Source organism: Rhipicephalus sanguineus, chromosome 11 (assembly GCF_013339695.2).
Source record: "Rhipicephalus sanguineus isolate Rsan-2018 chromosome 11, BIME_Rsan_1.4, whole genome shotgun sequence".
Lineage (NCBI taxonomy): Eukaryota > Metazoa > Arthropoda > Arachnida > Ixodida > Ixodidae > Rhipicephalus > Rhipicephalus sanguineus.
The window spans coordinates 61838414-61861924 of record NC_051186.1 but is presented as its reverse complement, the minus strand read 5'-3'; the positions used below and the strand labels follow the sequence as shown (position 1 = coordinate 61861924).

At 44.1% G+C, this 23511-nt stretch overlaps 1 protein-coding gene across 1 annotated transcript; it reads right to left on the bottom strand.

The window, feature by feature from the left end:
* Window positions 1-727: 727 nt before the first annotated feature.
* Window positions 728-20211, bottom strand: LOC119374855 (papilin). Its single transcript, XM_037645058.2, has 6 exons — window positions 19873-20211; window positions 10431-10613; window positions 9001-9042; window positions 6175-6309; window positions 3658-3838; window positions 728-908 (listed from the first exon to the last, which is right to left on the bottom strand). The coding sequence occupies exons 1-5, from the start codon at window positions 19931-19933 to the stop codon at window positions 3741-3743; spliced, it is 519 nt and encodes a 172-aa protein (XP_037500986.2). The 5' UTR covers window positions 19934-20211; the 3' UTR covers window positions 728-908; window positions 3658-3740.
* Between the last annotated feature and the right edge of the window lie 3300 nt (window positions 20212-23511).

Here is a 23511-nt window from a genome sequence, read left to right as displayed (position 1 = left end):
CAAAAACAGAAAGAGAAATAATAGAGGCCGCTTACATTAGGGAATCGGATTTCAACTGTGGTAGTGCTCCAAGTGCGTACATAACTGACAAAGAAGTGCCGTTTTTGTTTGGTCACCAGTGATGCGATTTCGATTGGTTGATAGCATGCGCGCATGTATAAAAACTGGCTTCGTGCTTTTCAATAAAATTCAGTTGGAAGTCAGCGCCAGTCTGGGTTGTTTACGTATCTTCTCTTGTCCTCTTTTCTTTGCGCTGCACATACTTAGTATATATCAAATCAAAACAAGTTGAAAGATGTATGTATATAATAGAAAATGATCAGATTCTGCGGGAACACGTACAGAAAAAGCTCTGAGGGACCCCACACATAAACAACGATACCAAATATGTTGCCTATTTAATTATGCGGCCATCTAGTGTTCATTTCTCTGTTGTTGTAGTTTAAGATAAATTTGAAATGGTTCGTCACTATATAGGCTGTAAGATATCTTCTGCGACTTAATGCTTGTTTTAGTATTACTAGCACTTACCTTCAAAAGAAGGAGTCATTGATGAACAAGAAATTATTGCTGAAGCACAAGTAAGGAGCGGCCGGCATGCACACAATTTCATCATGTTTGGCAAGGGTACAGCTGCTAATAAAATATTTGCATTTCATTCCCATTTGAGCCGCGTAGAAAAAGCTGCACATGCGTAGAGAAACGAGCAACATAAAGACACACTTGCCTTGGCATAAGTTTTAAGCAATCTTCCTTCGAGTCGAAAAATTTCTCATCTCCCTCACAGTCCCCGTCTCTGAATCTTCTGCACTTGTCTCTCCTTGGACTGTAGTACCATTTATCTACATCCTCGCAATCTCCCTCTTCTGGCAACATGAAGCATCTTCTTCGTTCCGACCCGGGTCTACCTACAGAGCATTGAAAACTTCAGTCTTGTTATGCACAGTAAGTGCTATACTGTAATTATTTATAATGTAATCACGTGAAATACTCGAACACCAAGGTGTTTGTCGTCGAGAAAGTTCTGCCCTGCCGACAGTGAAGGGAAGTGCTGCATATGGACTCCCGTACCAATGGAACCTCTGTTATTTTTTCCCACTGAGAGACCGAACACATCTGTACCATTCGACGTAGCGCAAGAGGAGCCATCGATGACGGCGCTCGCAAATGAATGTGCAGTTTATGTTTCGCGTGAAACACAAGTAACACAGCGCATGCCAACAGGGCCACTACAACTTCATTAGCAACTCCATATCTTGCAGGGAAAAAATGAGCCGGTGTCAGACACACACGTAACGAGTACAGTCTGAAAGCAGAGGCTTGGGCACAGCTCGCGTAAGCCATTACACCTCGGGAAGAAGCAGAATGTCCTACAAGGACACCCTAGTCCGCAAACGATTCTGCATGAAAATCAACCACAGACAAAAACCTGTTGAACCTTTCGCTGGCGGCAGCACATGCGATAACGACTGCGTTTACTTATTGCTGTCATGAGACGCTACGAGGAAGGCGTATCAATTGTACGCGGAACGTCAGGGAGCGATGCAATTATGGTGCGCAAGCAGACACGCCATGTGGTGTTTTTATTGCGATAGAAATTATATGGACAGTCTCGGCGGGTATTTGCCGTCGCTGTTTCCGTCATGTCCTTCCGGTGTGAAGTCCAAATTAATAAGATATTCCTGCGTATTGTATGATCTACCTCCGGTAAAAGCTCGCGAGCGGGGGCTACGAATGCGGCCGAAGCAGAGATCAAACGAGCCAGCCCATCTGCGTCGCTCGGAGGGTGCATGCGATAACATCACCCCGCTCGGGAGGCCTTCCGTCGAAGCAGACAGGAAGCGCCCAGCCCGTCTATAAAGGGCCCCTCACCAAGCCACATAGAAAATTTTAGTTAAACCCTGGAAGTTGTTGTGTGCCGAATGAAGAGCAGTAAGCCGCAATAATTTTTCAAATCGGTTCTTTACGAGCTGAGAAAAACAAGAATTTGTAGCGGCGCGAAGCCATGATGAGAGGAGGCGAGTTTCATACCCTTGCCACTCGCCCCGTGTAGCCTTCGAAAGCCAAATCCCTTCCCTGCCCTCTTCACTTGACACATACGCATGAACACGTCATGCGCATGCATGGTCACGCGCACATGACGTGCCGAGCCAGCCCGAGCACGCGAGCGGCGTTGCACGGCCGCTACCTTTTTTTTATGTAGCGGCCGTGGGCGTTTTGTCGGCGTTCTCTGTGCTGTACTGCCTGTTTCTGTGTGGTTTCTGCGGGACGGGCATGAAAGTTGCGACATTTGTACGGGCACGAGAGTGGCGATATCATGAGCCAGTGCCGCATTAACGTTTACTTGGACGCGGCAGAATAAATGAGAGTAATGAGTGCTCGAAATCGCCAGAACATTACTTTCGTTTCCAGGGCTGACGTCTGCTCGATGCGCTAACCGCAGAGGTACGAACGCATGCGAAACGGAGGCACATAAGCCCGCATCTCGCTGCAATTCACGGAGGAAAAATGAAGAAGTTTTATTAGTCTATTCAAGTTTTATTGTCTATTCAAGGAACAAATTACACTAACTACACATGTCGTGTCAAATAATTATCGCAGTGTCACGTGCTACTGTTGGCGACGTCAGAGCACAGTCGTCTACGCAGAGGAGCGACGTCACAGCACTACCATCTGCGTAGGGCCATTTTCTCATGTACGTCATCCCCTCATTCTCTGGGCGCGCCCGCGAGAGAAAGGGCAAGCAGCGTTCACCTTGAAATTTGACCCATTCCCACGGCTCGTAGCGCTGCAAATCGTGACGCGATCGTGAGCGCCCAGTGTATGCATTGCGTTTGTTAGCTCAAAATTGTCAAACCTGGTGAGGGGCCCTTTAACAACCATGAAAAGACGCGAGGTGGGGGTGGGCGGAGGGTTGTCGAGCGAGCAGCCACTTTGAACTTTGAATCTAAGGGCGCTGTCGCGATCGCTGGCGCGCGCTATTCCGGCCGCCATCACAGCGGGCGGCTCATATACCCTTCTACGTGCTGCGCTCTCAACGCGAAGTGACTATGCGGAGAGCATCTCTCCCTGGAAAGGCCGTATTCTTCGTATTCTTTTACACCAGCGTTTTGTAGTTACGCGAGATCGGATACAAAACAGTTAGCTGCCAGCCTCACTACGTGTAACACTACAATTTGTTGCTATCGCATTCGTTGCTTCGCCCATGCGGTGAAACTGTGACTTTTTGTTTATTTCGCATCCATCCGAAGTAAGTAAAAAAACACCAATAATTGACAGAAAGTAAGAGGCTATCTAATCGGATGTTCTGGAAAGCAATGTACAACTTCCTAATTCGAATTTTTCGGCCAGCTTCGTTGCTTTAATTTAGAAGTTAGTAAAAAACTAACTTCTAAATTCGAAGTTAATTCTGAAATCTGGGATTAGACTTCCTTCATTACGTGGGACGGCACTACTGGGCATAAATGAAGGATTATACACCGATTGCGGAAAGCATTTCGGCTTTACGCTTTCCATTTATGTCGTAGGTTACATGCGACACAGTTTTGTAACTACATATCAGTCATATAGACAGAAATATCTTCGAAACCTGGAGAATACAATGTACGTTTATATATATTTGTAGTCTAATTTCAAAAGACTACAGGTAATGCTTACCTTTGCACGTATTGTCACAATCCTCCTTGGATTCGAAAAATTCATGGGAGCCTTTACAGAGCCCGCTTTTGAGCCTCCTGCACCTAGCCTTTAGTCGGTCGAAGTACCACAGCGTAGCACCTTGGCAGTCTCCTTCGTTCGGCATCACAAAGCACATGCTTCGTCGGGGACTCTTCTTGACCTACATCGAGAAGCAACGAGTGTTGTAATCTTTTCTGCTGCATGCAACATTCATCTGCTTGAAACTGAGTTGTCGTGACTACTTTCTCAGCGTACAGCGATTGTCAACATGCTGGGTGACATTATAATGAAAGTCAGCTGCTGTATTCACGTCAACAGTTCACAGGTAAAATGTCATTACGTTATAAAAAAGAATGTGACGTCGATTAAGGATTTGTTTCCATCTCTAATGCTATAGAAGTATTCTAATGAAATTATTCATTACTCGTGTCTTAAAAAAACCTATAAATACTTGGCACACTGGCATACTCGACGTGACAACATGTGCCGTCTTGTATAGAAATACAACAGGACCGTGTCATTTGCATTTTCATGTCTCCTCACCACCCCTGTACTATTAATATGGCGATCACATGTTTTCATAGCGAAATTCGAAAGAGGACAGATGAGCGGATGCCACACACGCGCTCACTTGAAGTCGGTGCCAGTGTTGTCTCCTTTCCTCTGTCCTCATTCAATTTGCGCTTTGCAAACATTTCGATGCTAAATAACCAACTAGCACAAGCTACCGCTCGATCAAGTTAAAGCAGCAGATGATTTATTATAGTATGTGAAGAAAATGACGACATGACAGTATCCATTGATGGAGGACAGTCAAATACGACTCTTTGCAAAAAACCTACAGATGGCGAACAATACCTTGATTACACTAGCCATCACCCACGACACGACAAGCAAGGAATTTGTTGGACCGGCTAGGCGTACAAGGAAGACCTGTAGTGACGCCGGTGACTACGTTCACCCCTTGAGTAACCTAAAGGCAACATTAATTAAAAGAGACTACGCACGCAAAACACTAAAGAAGGTCTACAATGAAGCTGTGAATTAAATATGAAATCAGCAAATCGGCTGGTTGGGCCGTGCTTCAGGGCTGGTTGGGCCCTGAAGCACGGCCCAACCAGACGTTAGTATTTATAATGAATTACTTAACGGTGCTCTCAAATCTCAGTGAAATCCTCAACGTGTATTCTTCAATGTTAGCAAGCAATGAGCGACTTAGAAACGCGTTTCCGAAAGTATACAGCACGCTCACCCACCGCCGTAATGAAAACAATAAAGATATGTTATGGCATACAGATGTAAGACCTAATTCTACTATACAAATAACTGCCGTCCGAGATATACGACTTGCGAAGACCTTTAAGATGACATTGTAGTTAAAAACACCGGAAGTAATTACGCCCATGATGTCAAATCTAGTTTTACATACGCTAGTTCAAACGGTATATACATGCTCAAATGTTCACTTTTTCACGAACAGTTTATTGGCGAAACGGGACCACCTATTAATGTTAAATAAAACGGGCATGGCGCGGACACGACGAAGCAATTAGCGAAAGCAGTGCACAGCATTTTACAGCCAAAGTACCGTTCCCTGAGGGACTGAGAATATGGAGTGTATTACTCTTAAATTTATTGCGTTCAAGCATATACGATAAATATTTATCAATAGGTATAAAGGGTGCTCTTGAATCTATCCGATACAGTAGGTGCACAACTAGTGAGATTTAATTCATTTTTTCAAAGCATTTTTTACCACTCTGACCACGTAATTCTCATGTTTAGCTGCTGCTCACATGCGATGTGAAATACAATCGCGCGTTTTGCCTTAATTTCGCGAACCCCAGCTAATAGATGATACACGACTCAGCGGAAAGACACACCCCTCTCCTTTAAACAGGAACAAAATACCTACACAAGACCTGTACCCCCCTCCCCCCGCCTTCCTCTTTTCTCTCTCCCGGTTTTCTTTCGTTGTTTGAGGTGATTCTTCCTTACTAACCCAATTTTACACGCCAGCCAATGTCACGTCCCCATTTCACTTTTCTTTCCCCTTTGTTTGTTTTCCTCATACTCCTCCTCCACTTTGTGGTCAGGTTATAATGATGGAAGCGTGCGGATACACAAAGCTAAGGAAGGAATTTTCTGCCTTCAAGAAGAAAAGAGAACTTGTCGATACGTTGGATTTAGCAGCACACACTGTTCAGGAATTTTTAATCTTCACCTGAACTTCTACTATGTTTGAATATAGTATGTGGGCGCTTGAACATTCTCTTGAGAGATCCGCAGTGTCAACAAGCAATAAAGTACAGGAATACAGTAATTACGAGTAGGTTAAAGCAAAGTACACAAGTTTTTCTTTTTTTGAAACATTCGTCCCAAGTGAATAAGTTTTACGGACTATTGTGCTGAAGTGAGGCGCGTCAAAAGGACTGTTGCTTTTGCTCCACGGCTGTCGTTCATATCACCGACGAATGCCTAAAATCCTTCACTCACCTCCAGGTGTCGGTGGCCTTCCTCCGCCAGGTTGCTTTCCTTGCTTGCCTCCCTGGTGGCCCCCTCCGGGTTTCTTTGGAGGTCTCGGTGCAATTGGGGGTCTCGGTGCAGTGGGGGGTCTCCGTCTTGGTGGCTCTGTAAAACAGTTTTAAAGGACTAACTGGATGAGCAGAATTAAGGCGCAGTGCATTGGATACGCGAGTTGCAACATAAGACGTATGCCCGATTTTATTATCGATGCCATGAACAGAGAGATTCGCAGATAAGTCCCGTATTCTATCAAGGGAAAAAATGCTAGATGTAATGTATCGAGGCAAGCTACAGTGACCAACACAAACCACCTTATATGGTTGTTAGGGGTGTTCCTCAAGCAAGGAAACAATGTTTCAAGGTTCCACTGCTGCCATTGGCACACATTGCGGGGCATGTAGGCAGACGCATGTGCAATGTCACTTAAAGAGGCACAAGTTGTACGGTAAACATCAATTATTTATTCGTTGTGTAAAAACAATACGCCATCTTGAAGTGACATTCGCAGATTATTAGAAAAAAACATATTTGCTGTGCGCTTAGATGACTCTTAAATATCGTGCTTAATATGTACAAGCTTAAAAAACACATTAGGGTTAAGACAAGTTTCGAATAAGAAATTGCAGTTCCTTTTCGCTGAGGGCAACCGACGGATGACTTATACACCTTTCACCTTCTCTGGCGAGGAACAAGGCCTCCATAATTTCCCTCGTGATCCGATGCTTATGGCGGAACAAACAATCTGTTTTCCGCGCCATCGGTTCGCAACCACATTCTCTGCATTGGGAAGGCAGGTGCAAACCGCCTGCAGCCCTTAACGATGACAAGTGCTCTTTCAATCTGATATTCACATGTCGTCCGGTTTGGCCACGTGCCCTGAGTAATTTGGGTATCACCGGGACGACTCTGATGCACACGCGCAGTTGCACGGTTTATAGCCGGTTGACCTCTGTATGTATTTATTCGTGCCCTTCCTTCCAATAAACCTTAGTTGAGAGTCAGCGCTCGTGTCGTCATATCTTTGGTCTGCGTCCTCATCTTTTTTGCGCTGTAACCTGATCGAAAATGCACATTTGCTGAGTTTTTATGCTTTATGATGCTCTAAAGTTTAAATATCAATGCACAAAAAAGACAATCACACATTGAAATAAGGCAGACGGGAATGGCTCTGTCTCATCTAGCTCACTAATGTCTAGCAGCCATCACTCACCTCCCTATTTCTTTGGAGGTCTCGGTGTACTAGGGACTTGTCGCCTTGATGGCTCGGTAAAATATTTTGAAAAGCACTTAAACGATGTGCACTGTAAAAACTCAATACTTCGGGTCAATCGTTTAATCGCAACAATACGAATTGTCCAGTTTCTTTACGGACGCAAGAAACGGACATCTCCTCAAATTATTGTGTAGAAAATGACTTCTTCAGTGTGGGCTAAAATATGCAAACTTTAGAATAAATATTGACGGGAATGTGCTCCTTGCAAGAAACAACCAGCATCGATTACAATTTCCAGGTAATCTAAAATGCGGATGTTCTTTTTTTATGCCTAAGGGATGCGTGAGATAAAACTTGAGGTCTGAGAAAGCTAAATCGGTTGATTTTAAATCGTTTCACGAAAGACGACACCACATGGGAAGCTACATAAGACGAGTGCTGTCATACATCCCAAAAATATTAAAAGATGGCATGTAACACATCTAACTAGGACGTTTAAGCTGGTGTATTTCATCTGGACTGATAAATTACAATGCAGTTGAAGATGTAGAGCAATATCTTATTAGTATACAAAAAATAGTGGAAGAAATGGCGGCAAAAATGTCGTAACTAAAACGTCACTCTGCAAGGCGTATATGACGAGACCGGAGCGATTTTCCTGTTTTAGGAAACCGTTAAACGACACCAATGCTAAATATGCAAAGCAGCCTAAAATATGGCAAAACGTCAGCGCTTTATACAAATAAAATATACACAAAGGTTCACGTTATTTTTTTATGCGGTACATGTTAAGCCACAACCGCTGAAATAAACACAAGAAACAAAAAAGACAGCCATAGGCGCTGTAAAGCACGTTGTCTTCAGAAATCATAATATGCGGGACCCATACTACCTGATGTCCTCAACCTCACTCAAGCATCTCACAAAACACTGGAATAAAGTTCACACTTCATACTTCTCCGACTAATGTAACTCACTCCGCGTCCCACCGCAAGCTAGATCGTCTACCCACGCAGAATATATAGCGACAGCCAAAGAAGATAGGCTATTTTGCGTTGACAATCGGCCGTTCATGCCGACCGCGTAACCATCCGCTTTCTCATTCAGTTTGCATGATTTGCCTCAAACACTGTTTCGAGAGAACTTTGTTACTGTAGCTGCACATCAGACGAAGTAAACATGGCGATTTAAGTATAAGACGCGTGTGCTCATGCTGTCAATAACAATACGCGTCTTTGAAAGCCAACATTTACGTTCGTATGAGAAGCCATGAACTTTCAACGTTTGGACACGAATTAGCCAATACATAATACATCAGTACACCAGCGAAGATTGTGGTATGTTCATACTTGTGGTATGTTGAGATTTATATGTCCATAAAGTGCCAAAAAAAATACAGATTTGCACAACTTTACTCGATGGTTTCAGCCCAATTAGCCCGACCACCATGCCATGGCTGACCACATATATAGCTACAGTCAAGATCTAGTTATATGCGACCTCTCTCGCATATCACTTCATGAGCTGTCACTGACCTTCAAATTTGGCGAGGAAATTCTTTATCTTACATACTTCGTACTGACCTTTATTTACTTTGGGGGGCTTTGGAGGTTCCGGCTGTGCCGCTGAAAAGGTTTTTCAGTAGAAACGCGTTAACAAAGGAAGGAGCAAATAGGAATGACTTGCACAAAATATGCGCACATATTTGTAGTCACAACATATACAAATGAACCGATGGGAAGGTAACTATTTGAGAGAGTGTCACGTTTTGTAATTTCATAAGTATTCATATGTGTCACATGAAATGGCACCCAAAAACTAGAAATTCAACTTTAAAAGAGAAATGCAGAAGCCAGCGAGGTTAAAGCATCTAAGAAGCAACTGATAATATAAACTTGCTTGAAATGTACTAGTGGCCCAGTTCGTTGATCATTATAGCGTATGGCAGCACACACCGGGTCAAAGGACTACACGAAACATAATACAGACACAAGGGCTCCGTATGTTAGCGCTCGTGTATGTCTTTTTGTTTCGTGTCGTCCTGTAATCCGGTGTGAGCTGCCATATTTTATCTGATAATATTCTGAAGAGGGCGTAAATAAAGGGTAAGTGCCTGCACGTGCAGCATGATAATACATATTCAAGGACAACCGAATTTAAATTGTTAACGTTTATGGTTGGATTATTCCATGGTCTTTGGCGCATCGGCTATGGTATGCTGCCCGTCATTACATTTCCTTTCGATCCTCTTTCAGCCTTCCTGTACCAGGACACGTACCTTTTTTTCTTGACATTTTGGTATATCCTGTTGCTGCTTTTTCTTCTCTGTCAATATAGTTGCATAATTCACAAGAACGACGATTGTTTTCGAGTGCGACAAATATCGGTCCAGTACCGTGGAGTCCATGCACACGTTATAACTCCGAAAAAAACCTAACGCTAGCCGGGAATGATTCGTTGCCATTACTAATACACTCCTATAGAAACGGTTTTTTTAACTACACTGTGCTTTGAGGAAGCACGACCGTCTACTCGCCTCCGATATTTTGCAAGCGTCTTTATCTGTGCGTATTAGTTAACCTGGTCTCACCCAGAGGGTATTTCTGCTTAAAAGTTCTGCGCGTCGTTAGTGCGATCTCCAGAAAGCGATAAAATGATCGCAACGTTGTACAGTTGTCTATATCCGCGCCGGATCCGGGTTCCCCGTCTGATCGCCCGTTGCAAAGGGCAAGGCACCAATCATTATCATCATCATCATCATCATCATCATCATCATCACCCATTGGCTCAACGTAAGCGCATATTGCTCTAAATTGACGTAACAAAAGAACGCATAAAGCGCTTGCTGCTTATGAGAACCAAATCGGTGACGTATACCTCATACATAGTATTAATAATTTCGGAGGCTTCACGAGCAAAGAACATGAACATAATTAAAGAAGACCACGAAGCGTATCGTGCCCTTTCATAAAAATAAAAGCAGCAAATATGTTGGTAATAAATGCGGCCTTACTTATGCACGCTGCTATGCACTCCGCCTCGCTCTCAAACTTGTTGGAACTCTCTGGGCATTCTCCGTACATAAAGTTCGTGCATTTTTCTTCTTCTTTGTTGTAATACCATTCTTCTATTGAAACTGCAACTGGACAAGTATCAACTTCTCGCGGCATCCCGCGGCAGCGTAGAGGTGATCTGGCTGGAATAAAAAAAGAACTATTTTTATTCCTTTTAAATATTAGCCTAATAACATGTTTAGCAATTCGTAAAAAAACAGAAAACGTAATAAATATTACCCTTCTCCTAATTATTCTCATCATAAATTTAAAGTAGCTACGTGTGCACTGGTGGTTATACGAAAATGTTGAAGCATTGCCGGCGAGAAAACCGTTCTGAACTTTACTCAGCTCGTGCTTGGTATTTTAAAGGAGCACTCACAAAAATCATTCCAGATTTGAACGCGACAGTGTTAAAGAGCTTGTTTCGCAGAAATTGCGGTGTCGGCGTCGGTGTCAGTGGTTGTGAGCGAAAAATTATGAACTTTTCCTTGACCGAAAGATCGAAAAACGTGCAAATTATATACATAATAAACACGTTCGAGTTCGAATCGAACCCAGGACGTCTGCGTGGCAGATAGGTGTCTACCACAAAGCCGCGCTATTTCTTGAAGCTGCTTCGGGAAAAACACACTTATGAATAATCCAGAAAGATCCAAATAAAACAAAAATCTTTGGGTTCGAGTGAGAAACGAACCCAGGCCGTCTGCGTGGCAAGTAGTTGTTCTACCACAGAGCCACGCTATTTCTTGAGACTGCTTCGAAGAAAAAAAACTGTATGTATGTCATATAATGGAAAGAGTATCCTTAACGCATGTAATAGTGCGTGGCAGAAGCGTAGAATCGCGCCGGGTGTCAAAACATGTCATTTGCGCAACTAGAAGGTGTTTTAAAGGCCCGTTCATTAAAAGCGCTAAGACAAATTTAATCGTCATCACCAGCAAAAGCATCGACGAAGTGAACAGCTACGTAGGAGCACGTGTTGCCTTACGGACGCGTAGAGGGCTCTTCCCTGATTCGCGAAAGGAAGAATTATGGGGTAGTGGGCACTTAACAACTGTACTTGCAGTAGGAATTGTAGGATTTGAAATGGTCAAGGTTACGCGCACATTCATTCGTTTCCTTACGGCACGGTTGAGGCATGTAGCGAGAACCGAAGCGAGGCTAGCAATTGAGAAGGCACAAGGAGAGTTGGGCGAGTTGGTTAGAGCTCATCTTTAAAAAGCGCGGGAAATCCACCACAGACAGGTATGAAGGAGCGCGTTGCCCTGTCTCCTTCATACCAGTCTGTTGTGGTTTTTGCGCGCTCTTTAAAGATGAATTGAGAAGGCGATGCGCACGGAGCCCGAGGAGGCCATCGCATTATATACTCTTGGAGGCAAAGCTCAAGCGTCGTCCAAGTTTTGTTTTATTTTTTGCTGCGGAAAGTAGCTAGAGACATACTTATCATGGCGGAAACCTCGTTTGCTCGATTGCGCGATGGCTAATTATTCGGAAGCGTTTTTACAGCGCCCAGCCGCAGTTTCTGTCACACAGCGCGCCGAGAGTGTCGGGAGCCAGCGGAGTTTCACGTAGCTGCACAAGAGCATGGGCACATGAGCACCGCGTTGAAAATTCTTTTTAACGAAGTCTCCCTTGGTGGCGCTGTAATCACGTATGAGATGTAAACATGCCCCGCAAAATTTCCGACAGCTACGCACTAAATACTGGCGCATAGATTGAGGACATGGTGGAGCTGGTGGCGTTCGCCTCCTCGTGTCCCTCCTGCTCACCCTGACTTCCCTTTCTCACTCTTTACTACACTTTACAATACATGGCTAGGCTATGTGCCACGGTCTCCCCTCTTCCTTCTCTGCTCCTCAACTTCGCTTCTCTTTCCCACCCACTTGCTATATTACACTATACAAGGCTATGCTATGCTCTGCTAGCATGCCTGGATAGCCGAGTGGTTACGACGCTCGTCTTCGGATCATGGATACGCGGGTTCGAATCTCGTCTCGCCAAGAATCTCTCCCTTTCCTTTCTATGCGCTCATTTATTTCTCCCTGCACTCGCTCTCTCGCCCGTCAGAGTTAATGCATCCGACGCCGAACAAATCGGCGCACGTGTTCTGGGAGCGAATATGAAGAAGAGGACGAAGAGAAAGAAAGAGGACGAGTAGAGCACGGGCCATTTCTCGATGGTGATAATTTCTGTTCAAGACTAACGGGACTTCCACGAGCTTAAACAGCTCCGATGTTAAAATGCACTGCCGAGGCAAGGACGTCAGCCTTTGTACTCGCGTGCAAGTCTACAAAGAAGGTGCTCGGTCTTTCAGTTGAAAAGGTCTGCTTGGAGAGAGCGTTCGCAAGGAGCATGACAGACAGCATAAACTAGTGGTGCAGGTGCCTTTTGGTTGTTTTTGTTAAAAACAAGTTGTTGTCGATGTCAAGAGGTGGTGCGTTTCGCGTGCAGAGGCGGGACATGCAATTTAATGTTGATTTTAAATGTGTTCTGGGCTATATTAGCCGTGGATGTCTTTTTGATGGTACTTGCGTTTCCACACAGATATATCCCAGTAGTTGTTTCGTTTCGACATATTGTGTCAGTACTCCTTTAGGCATACGCATGTAGACGTGCGTATGTCCAAGTGCGCAGCAGAGTTACCTGCTGTGCAGCACGATTATGAGATCAATCAGGCACCACACAACGTCGCTGTTCCCATGTGCGTCAGATCTCAGATTATTTCCTAAAAATTTTACTCAAGGAAAACATATCGCCGATTGTAATATACGGTCTGCTCAGAACACATTATGCATCTTGGTATGAACAGTGTGAACAGAGCTTGCAGAGTGCTGTGAGTACATAAGCGCAAAGCGCTAACACTGGAATTGTTTGCATAGCAGTCCTACCGGTAAAGGTAAGCCAGTATGTTGCATCGTTTTTACGGTTTTTACAATGAAACGCATTGCTCACACGTTTCTGAAGACCAGTTCACCACACCCGTCTTCCCCGTCCCCGCGCATTTGGGCTAGCTGTTCTGAAGTACCTTGGCTTATACACTGATAGCGACCTTTCCTGGAATAGTCATCTTGCCTATGTTAGCCAAAGACTTCGCGATGTGTCTTGTCTACTATATAATATAAGATACTACATGCCGTTTTCAGTACGTAAGATGATAACACAGGCTTTAGGCTACAGTATACTGCGTTATGGAATAACCATTTACGGGCACTGTGCTGTCCGATGGCACAATAGATTAAACAGAATATTACGTTCGATCTTAAAAATATTTCTCATGACCTGAACATGAAATCGGAGAGAGACGTTTTCAAAGTGCTGTTAATGCTGAACTTCAATGATCTCTTAATTCAAACGGTTGTCTTAAAACATTTCTGGTCCAAAGGATTCCTGGTTCCGTATGTCACTTCCCGTTCTTTAAGGCCCAAAGTCCGTTACTGGAGACCGCGATGTTCAACAAGGTATGGAACTAGAATACGAGCTCATTATGTTCCAACTTATTTCAGTGTGCTACCCTCCATTTTTCGCGTAAAAACAAAATACAAATTAAAGAAACTGCTACGGCGTATCTGTCGATAACTGTAATGCATGTCATGTCTGGTGTTATTTCATATGTACTCATTCGCAAGCATGCTGCTGAACAATCATCTAGTGTGCTACTTTGCTTAAGAAACTTTCGCTGTATTTCTGTTTTTTGTTCACTCTCAATTTCTGTAATTGTTATATATTGCTAATAACTATCGCTTGTATGCCCTGTTGCTTCTAATCTAATGTGCACGTTGTTTTTTGTCCTATCATCGCTCTTATGCCATGTACTACAACCTTGTAACGCGTTCGGTTTGTTTCGCTGTCTGCCAGGCTCTGCCACTCAAGCCACCAATTGGCTTTGGCAGGCCTAGCCACATGTACTGCTTCATTTGAAGAGATAAAAGGCATTATTATTATTATTATTATTATTATTATTATTATTATTATTATTATTATTATTATTATTATTATTATCTCCGATTATAGGAGTACGTCGATGGAGGCAACAGCAGGAAAATATCCGGTTGTGCATTGGCGTAGCCAAGTTTTGTCACCTCACAATCCCTCCCCCGCAAGAAACATTCATGAGGCAAGCTCAGTATGTACCATGAAACTTTGGCAGTTCTCATTCATTACCTGATAAAGATTTAGAGTGAAAGCAAGTCGGGTGATAATGCCTGCAGGGGATAATTCCTGCAGACTCATGCGCAACTTCAACGCCGGAACTAAATTTCGACCTCTGGGCGGTTTAGGGGCCCTTAACAATTTAAGCCAAACGACATATATTTCTTTTCAATAAGGCATACAACATAGAGCTGAATGTCCGTTTCAATAAAAAGAAAGCACAAGACAAGCATCACAACCGCATAATGGGTGATAAGGCGCCTGCGAACGATAGAATGGAGCCTCCCACGTGTTCTCGGTAAATATTAGGTTGCAACTGCTTCGCACTTCCAACGAGCAGTGTGTCGGAACGGAACAAAAACCCAAAACAAAAAAAACGAATAAAAACGATATTTTTGACCGCAACGAAAACGTAATCGAAACGTTATCTATTATATCGTTCCGGGTTGAAACCGAAATTTTTTCAATCGTTTTTCGGTTTGCGAGAAAGCTTCGCAATCCGGAACAACTGAGCTCATCCAATATGAGCACATCTCAGAGTAAAGTATTAGCGCGTACCTCAGGCAGGATTTCCAAAGCAAAGATATGCCTGAAATTGTCCTGAAAAACGAAAACAGTAGCGAAGAGAGATGTTTATATTAACGCAAGTGGCCTTTTGCGCGCCTGTCACGCAGGCCAAAGTGGAGTGGGCATTGTCGGCGCTGAAGTTTCTAACAGTGAAAGCTGTTATGAGATCACAACAGCTCATTTTGGCGCCATAGTTGTCCGCCGCCGCCTGTGTCCGTGACCGCTATGGCATGATATAAGAAAAAAATAAATGAGAAACAACTTTCTAAGATCGGGTGGAATTTTAACCCGCGCCCTCTGCGCGGCAGTCCGGTCTTCCACCACAGTGCTACGCTGCTGCTTGTAACTCCTTGGCAAAAATACTCCATACGGGCGTCATGTTGGGCAAGGAATCGTGTTAACATACGTAATATAGCGTGGCAGAAGAGTAAGACAACAACCAGTCATCACACAATGATAATAGCGCAATGAGTGTGTGGTGTAGTGTTCCCACCAGTGTTGCGGAGTTGCCCCGCCAGAATTGGAATGACTCCGGAATTATTCCACATTTTCGCGACCCCGCAATGGAATAAGGACAACGCTTGGAGGAATGGAATAGAAATTGAATTAAGCGCCTTTTGCGCGGAATGGAATGGGAATGGAATTATGTCTTTTTCGAAAATAGCGCACGTTTTCGTCTAGGTGCTGTCTGTCAAACTTCAAACATTATTAAGTCAGAGCCTCGAAATTCACAATAAAGCAGTATTTTTAAAGTGGCTTGGCGGATTACAAGCACGGTACATTTATAAGCAACGCGTATAAGCAAAGGTTTTGCTCCCCATTAAAGAAATCTTAGTTTTCTTTATATTCACGACCGCTCCAGACGCGTGGCACAACTGCTTCGGCGTCTTGAATACTAATTTTCTCAGCATAAAAATATGCTATGCCGTGATTTTAGGATTAACACATTTAAGCCTAAACAATATTAAAACACCACCATTTGTTCAAGCATGCTTACCATGCAAATACTGTAGGTATAGCGGGAGAACTTCCCCATGGGAATTAGTAGGGTGGTTGTACACACAAGTTATGTCATCAAGCTACTATCCCTCGACCATGGTAACGTGTTTTGCGTACTTTTGCCGTTCTTAGTGCATCTGACGACATCAGCTTTATGGGGCGTTTATTCTTAACTCGATAAAACTATATCAAGATGCCTTTCCTACGTTGAGGAATTATTGGAATGGAAATGAACTTCCCGGCCATTCGCAGAGCGCGAATGGGCTAAGTTTTTAGGGGCGTACCTCCTCTTAGCAGGGGCGTAGCCAGAGATTTTTTTCGGGGGGGGGGGGGTTCAACCATACTTTATGTATGTTCGTGCGTGCGTTTGTATGTGTGCGTGCCTATATACGCAAGCAAAATTGAAAAATTTCGGGGGGGTTTGAACCCCCCCAACCCCCTCTTGGCTACGCCCCTGCCTCTTAGTCTAACCTTGTCACGTCTCCGTTGTCCGGCGTATCTCCCGGCAGCCGGCAGTAAACGGCAGATGCGCATACCCTCTCCACACACCTCCTCTCCACTCCCCCTCGCCATTCCGCATGTCCGCTACCCCTCTCCCCTTTCCCTCTCTACTCACCCTCTCCCCCCTCTACCCCCCTCTACCCTTCCCCTCCCCCTTCCCCATAACCAGTCAAAAACGGAGGGGGCGTGCACACATGAAGGCTCCTTAAAGACAATGCGCTGCGACATGTATCGCCTTCTCCTCTCCTACGCTTCCCCCTATTTCTCCTCTCCTACGGTCCCCCCCCCCCTATCTTGCCTCGCGGCGCAGTGGTGCCGACGCAGGCAGCGTCGCGAGGCAGCGTCGCGGCAGCGTCTTGATTGAAAAAACCGACCGCTTGCGCTGCACAACCGTTCACGGACCACCCCGTATATATAGGGACTGGATTTTGACCTCCAAGGTAGTGCGTGTGTGCGATTTCTCCTGTGCGTGATTAAACAATGAAAATTCAAAGCGTACATGTAAAATTAAAGTCAGCTGCAAGTCGTCATAACTCTCATCGAACCTTTAGTATAAGCGCGCCCGATCTCACGTCAGTGATGATGTACTGGGCAGAATTCACGGAAGATACACGGTTTACCGATGAACCTCCGCAGCTTCGCCCACTCATCATCATTCACTCCGTGGATATGCTGTGATTTTTTTTCATTCCGAAGAATTGAAAGGAATGAAATTGCGCCAAGTTCTTATTCCCGCGAATGGAACTGGAATGAAATGGAGGCGCCCAATCCGCAACACTGCTTCCCACCCACTGCAAAGTGCCCAGCCATAATACTTGATCATCATCAGCCACAGCACAAAGTGCACATAATGCCTTACAGATGTGTAGCTGTTACCACGATTCCCCGAAGAATGACGAAAATGGCATAGTGGGAACTTCGCTGGTTCAGAAAAATTGCAATGATTTATGACGTAGTGGGTACCTTGCATCTGTATACTTGTATTAGTTGCCTCAAGAGATTTTACCAGAGGATCTACAAAGTCCAGTCTTCTAGCTTTCGCTGTGACTGTGCTGCGTGTTGCCGCGCAGGCCTGGCGATATGTTTGTCAGAACAGCGGCCTCGCACATCATAGAGTACACTCAATGATGTGCTGCTTCTGAGATCGCGCTCACTCCTTTGACACAAAGCATTGAGCCTGCTAAAAAATTCATATTTGTATTTTCAGAAAATAAATAATATTACTGAAATAAATACTGGTTTGTGCTAGTTGGTACGAATTCGTGGTACAGTTACTTCCGCCGCTCAGAAGAACGTGTTTTACCCTTGTCCCACTTTCTTAAGAGGGGGGCAAGTAACTACATCACAAATCCAATATTCTTTATGATGACATTAACTTCAATTTTTTCCATATAAAAAAAAACGCTACGAACCGTTACGGAACATTTTTTTCGTTCCGGAACAGAAACGGAACGGAACTTTTTGCGGTGGAACGAAACTAAAACCGAAACGAAAAACATTTCGTTTCGACACCCTGCACACGAGGGCTTCGAATGACTTCAAACGGCCCTTCTTTCATCCCGCATGTGTTTCCTGATTTCTTATATAAAAGGAACACCAGTCTAACAACTCCTTCAGTTAATTCTGTCTGCCATGGGTTGACCACGGAAATTAAAGGCACCGGAATGATCAGGGTGAATGCATTGCTTGAGGCAAGGAACAAAGTTGTCTGCCTGAAAATGGTCACGGAACAATCACCGTCTAACACAGCGACAACAAGGCGATATTAAATACCATTACTCTAAACTAACAACAAAACATACCCTTCAAAAACATGTGTGGTGTTTTATGCAGCTTCGCTGGACATTCGTGTTCGCAGGCGAGATTACGGCCAATATAATTTTTATTTCGGTGAGTGCAACAAGTTCCAAGAAAGTACGAGCTCATGAAACCTAGACAAGTACCTCTTTTTGAAATAAAGAAACCCATATGAAATATTGTGAGCAAGTAAAACACCATAAGAAGAAGGGAAATATACAAAATCATCGTGACCACAGAATGCGCAAGAAGTGTGCTGTAAACAGCTTTTTGTGTGTACGTTAAAGGGTGTGGCTTTCCTTCGTGAACGCGCGCTTCCCGATTTATCTATTCTATTTCATGTGAATACAAAATGCTGTCCTCTTCGTGTTAGGAATTGGAATAGTCGGCTGTGACGCAGATGTAAGACTATATGCAAGCAAACGGAGCTCAGGAAAGACACCTTTATAATTTTGGCATTAAAAGGCAGAATGCTGTGATTGGGGCACCTATCTCTTTCACCTACACAAAATTATCCAATGGACACGCGAAATATGGGCGCTTTCTTCTAGATGCAGAGACTACCAGGCGATCCCATTGCTTAATCGTGCACGAGCCCTCCCGTTTCACGAAATTAGGAAGGCACATCCACGTGCCGGTGGAATTCTTTACCTTTAGTTTTCTGAGAGGCGTAAGTCAGGCGTCTTTCCAAATGTCTTGCTAGCGTAGCGTTCCTTTAAACTGCACAAGTTGCGGCTTGCTTTAGCGCCGCCGTGACAACAACAGATTTGCATTACACTGCGCAGATGGCCGTTATTCCTGCTGTATGAGCTGAGACTTAAACCGCATGGTTTCTCATGCACTGACTTATGACGGCCGATGAGGCCGTCGCATTGATAATATTGTCTCCTGTCCTGAAATAACGTGATCCAAAAGCATGTCAAACACGCACATAAAACTAACGTGGTTCAAAGCAGCTGTCTTCGACACCGTTTGCAATACAACCAAGCACATTTACAATGTCCAAATATCTTTACGAACTGCGTATTCAAGTATGAGCGTTTTTGACCAATGGTTTGGCACCGTAATTTAGTGGACGCTACCACAGTATACACTGCGCTAGCATGATTTAATGTGTAACCGTCTCATCTCTTTCGGGGCTTATGTCACACGCGTCGCTCGTACGATTCCATCGAGGCTTAATTTTACAATGAGAACAGCGTTTTTGGCTATTTGGTGATCCATGATCATCAAAGAAATAGCACGACGAAAACACGTACAGAAGAAGACAAGTAAAACACAGTTTTACAGTTACGCTAAAGTCGGCAAATTATAAACAAACAAACGCTTAAGCGTTTGCTAAACGCTAGATAGCAACATAACTCCACTACTGTGGCCAGGACTTACCATGGCTTGGCGTAAAATGGACGACGTAGTAGCTGAGAATTGTGCACAGCACTGTCTTCATTGTCAACGTTTGCTCGGAAGCATACCTTCTGAAATTCAGTAAAGGCTAAAAATGGAACAAGGTGTTCAATTTTTTATGAAACAAAGGATTCTCATCCAGTCGACAGCAGCATGAAGCTACCAAATAAACAAGTCGTTTGAATGTAGAAGCTTCGCAGTTCAGAGGAAAAGCCAGGAAAGAGCAATTCTTCCTCGACCGCGGAGAGTGATTTCTGTTAAATTTGTCGGGCTATCTTCGATTGCTTCGGGCTGCTAGCAAGTAGATAACAATGTTCCCCTTCGTTCCTTTGCAAGAAAAGTAATCACCCCTCGATGACATACGTATTTTTTTCTCGCGGAAAGTGTGTATAGAAGCTTGAAAAAATATTCACCGCCTGGTCAACCGACAATAATAAGATGTTCTTCCATGCGCATAGATTGTCGAAACAGCTGCAAGCATTGTTGCTTCCGAAAATAATCCTCTATTTTTTCGGACGACACGCAATAAAAAAGGCCACCATTGCACACTTTTTGCATTGTGTTAGGAATTTCTGTAGATCGAAAGAGCGTTGATTAGCTCTCGGAAAAAGTGTAAAAAGTTCGCCCAATATGTTGGTGATATCATAGCTGCTGCGACAAATTTCTTACCTGAGCTATAAGGACCGCATTTGGGGTCGCGGCTTCAAGAGTAAGATGGGCCATGCCGCAATGTATAACCAACCGTGGTGTCGAAAATATTAGCAAATGTATTCAAATAACCTTCATAACGTAATCATCACAACGCTTCAAGAATTTCAAGAATTCTCCGAAACCGCAGTTTAACCAGGTACAGGAAAGAACTAACCAGATGATCCTCCATCAGGTGTTCCCATCGGTTTAGTTTTATCACGATTTATAATTTGTGTAGTAATCTTTATTAAATTTTCGTGTGTCGACTACTTGCGTGACTTAATTACAATATTTAGGTTTTCTTAATGATTACTAAATAAAAAAAATAACTGACCGCCATCCCGTCCCTGCTAACGTGAATGTCCATAGAAGCTGCATCAAACACCCCACATGTTCATGGGGGGTATGTGTTACAGCGAAAGCAGTTATGGGATCATTTCAGCGGCCCTTTTTGGCTCCTAGTTGCCCGCCGCCGATGTCCGTCACCACTATCGCGCCAAATAAGAAAAAAAAAAACGAAATAAGAAGAAATTTTCAGTATGGAACGGGCTTCGAACCTGGGCTCTATGCGTGGGAGCCCGGTATTCTACCTCAGAGCGATGTCGGTGCTAGAAACTACTTTACAAAAAGACACTATACAGGCTTCATGTCGGGAAGGAACAACATTAGCTATATGCAATATAGCTTGGTAGAAGTGTGAAATAACAACCAGGCGTCAAAGAATACGAATTGCGCAACGAGTAGGTTGTTGAATACTTCTAACATTTACAAAGTGCTCTGCCATATTCCTTCATCATCATCAGGCACAGCATCAACAAAGTGCGCATAATGACTTACATGCGTTCAGCAGGTACCACGGCTCTCCGTAGAATGACGAAAAATGGCATAATGCCTGCTTTCCTGCTTCTAAAAAATTGCAATGATTTATAGCATAGTAGGTGCCTCGCAAGTGCACTTGTATTGGTTGCCAAGGAAGCCCATAAGCTCATGATCAATATCCTCATGGCCTCAATAAAGTTCCTCCCCCTTCTCTCTCTTTCTTTCTCACGTCAGCTAATGTTATACAGCATGGCGGGTGAGGGAAATAGCTACCAGGCGTCACCCAATGCGTATTATGTAAATTGTAGGCCGTTTAAAGCTTCAAACCCATAACAAATGGCTGAGCCATAATTCTTCATCGTCATCAGTCGTCGGACCAACAAACTGCACATAATGCCCTACAGATGTGTAGCGGGTACCTCGCTTCTACGCAGAATGACGAATAATGGCGAAGTAGGTGCTTCCCAACTTCAAAAAAATTGTGATTTATGGCCTAGTGGGTACCTTGCTAGTGTAGTTGCATTAGTAGCCCCAAGAGAGTTTACAACAGGCTCTATGAACGCCGCTCTTCCAGCTTTCCCTGTGACTGTCCTGCGCTTTCAGCGCAGGCTTCGCGTTTTTATTATTCGTTCAGAGCAATGGTAGTGATAATGGCCTTGTGGTCGCCGTGGCATACCGCTATTGCTTCCGCGACCATTTTAAGCAAGACGAATTTGGTCCTTTCGTCGAGCATTGCATTCACGCTGTCCTTCTGGTGTCTAATTTTCGTCATCGACCCATGGCAGTCATAAAATGAACTGAAGGAGTTGCTAGACGGGTATCGCTTTCATATGTGAATACGGGAAACACACGCGGGGATAAGGAAGGGTCGTTTGACGTCATTCGAAGTCCTCGTGTGAAGTACAAAACAGCTGCAACCCAGTAATCGTTGCCGGGCACGCGTGGGAGTGTGTTCCCATTGTTCACAGGTGCCTATTCATCCATCATGCGGTTCTGAGCGCCTTCGTGAATATTGTGTTTTAAAGGGACACTAAGAGCAAAACGATTTTTCTCATATTTGGAAAGTACTCCTTCACTATACCAAAAACACCATGCTTGCTGCGAGATGACGCTAAGTAAGCAAGAAAACGCGTAAAAACAAAATGTGGGTGGCGACGCCACCCTGACGTTTCCGCACAGTACGCCGTGACGTCACATGTTTTGACGGCGCCCACTAGGGACTACGTAGTTTTTAATTGGTAAAAATTGAAATACATTGTACTCTGAGGGGGCCATAGGCCTAACATACTGAGTTCGGGGTATTTTTGCTGAGCCAATGGCGCCAAAATACGGTAAGTACACTTTAAAATCGGTGACGTCACGCGGGCAGATTTCGGAGCAAAATTTAAAAATGAAACTTTCAACTTAATTTTCTTCTCTAATAATAAATTTATAATAATATCTGGGTTTTAACGTCCCAAAACCACGATATGATTATGAGAACGCCGTAGTGGAGGGCTCCGGAAATTTCGACCACCTGGGGTTCTTTAACGTATAGGCGAATTAACGACATTAGCGTTCTCAGAGCACAATTTATCGATCCAAATTGATTCATTGTTTCTCTTTAGTGTCCCCTTAAGGAGAAAGTCTTAGAAGCCTCAACAAACGCGATAATTGACAATCGGCGTCGGCGGCGTCTTAGGGTTTTGCGGGACCTGACGATACTTTGCGATACGAGGATCGGCTTCAACACGAATGCTGACGCCCACCATAACTCGCATAAACTGAATGTAACATGACCCTATCACTCACGTCAGCCTGTGGCGTCGTCATAATTTCACAGGTCCCCAGAGCTTTTTACGACATTACGATGTTATTACGACGTCGCATGATGACGTCATCGCAGGACGTCGTTGCTTTGTAAAGGATCACGGAGGCTGTCCAAAACCATGTGAGGTGCTGAAAGCCTGCAATGCTTCCGATCCTGGAGGCAGTGCGAAACCACGTTAAGCGCAGAAACCTTTCAAAGGGTGGAAAGAGTGTCTATACATCCCTGCGAAGAAAAAGAAGAAAAAGATGGTATCACCTTCGAGTCGTCTGAGGCGATTGCTTAAGGGACTGGAAGTATTTTTT

Excerpts from the sequence above, each read along its gene's own strand:
- LOC119374855 (XM_037645058.2), bottom strand. The coding sequence starts at position 19,933 with ATGAAGACAGTGCTGTGCACAATTCTCAGCTACTACGTCGTCCATTTT. Across the intron at positions 9,043-10,430 it reads GTGCATAGCAGCGTGCATAA|CGGCACAGCCGGAACCTCCA; the intron begins GTAAGGCCGCAT and ends AAACCTTTTCAG. Across the intron at positions 3,839-6,174 it reads AAGGCCACCGACACCTGGAG|GTCAAGAAGAGTCCCCGACG; the intron begins GTGAGTGAAGGA and ends TTCTCGATGTAG.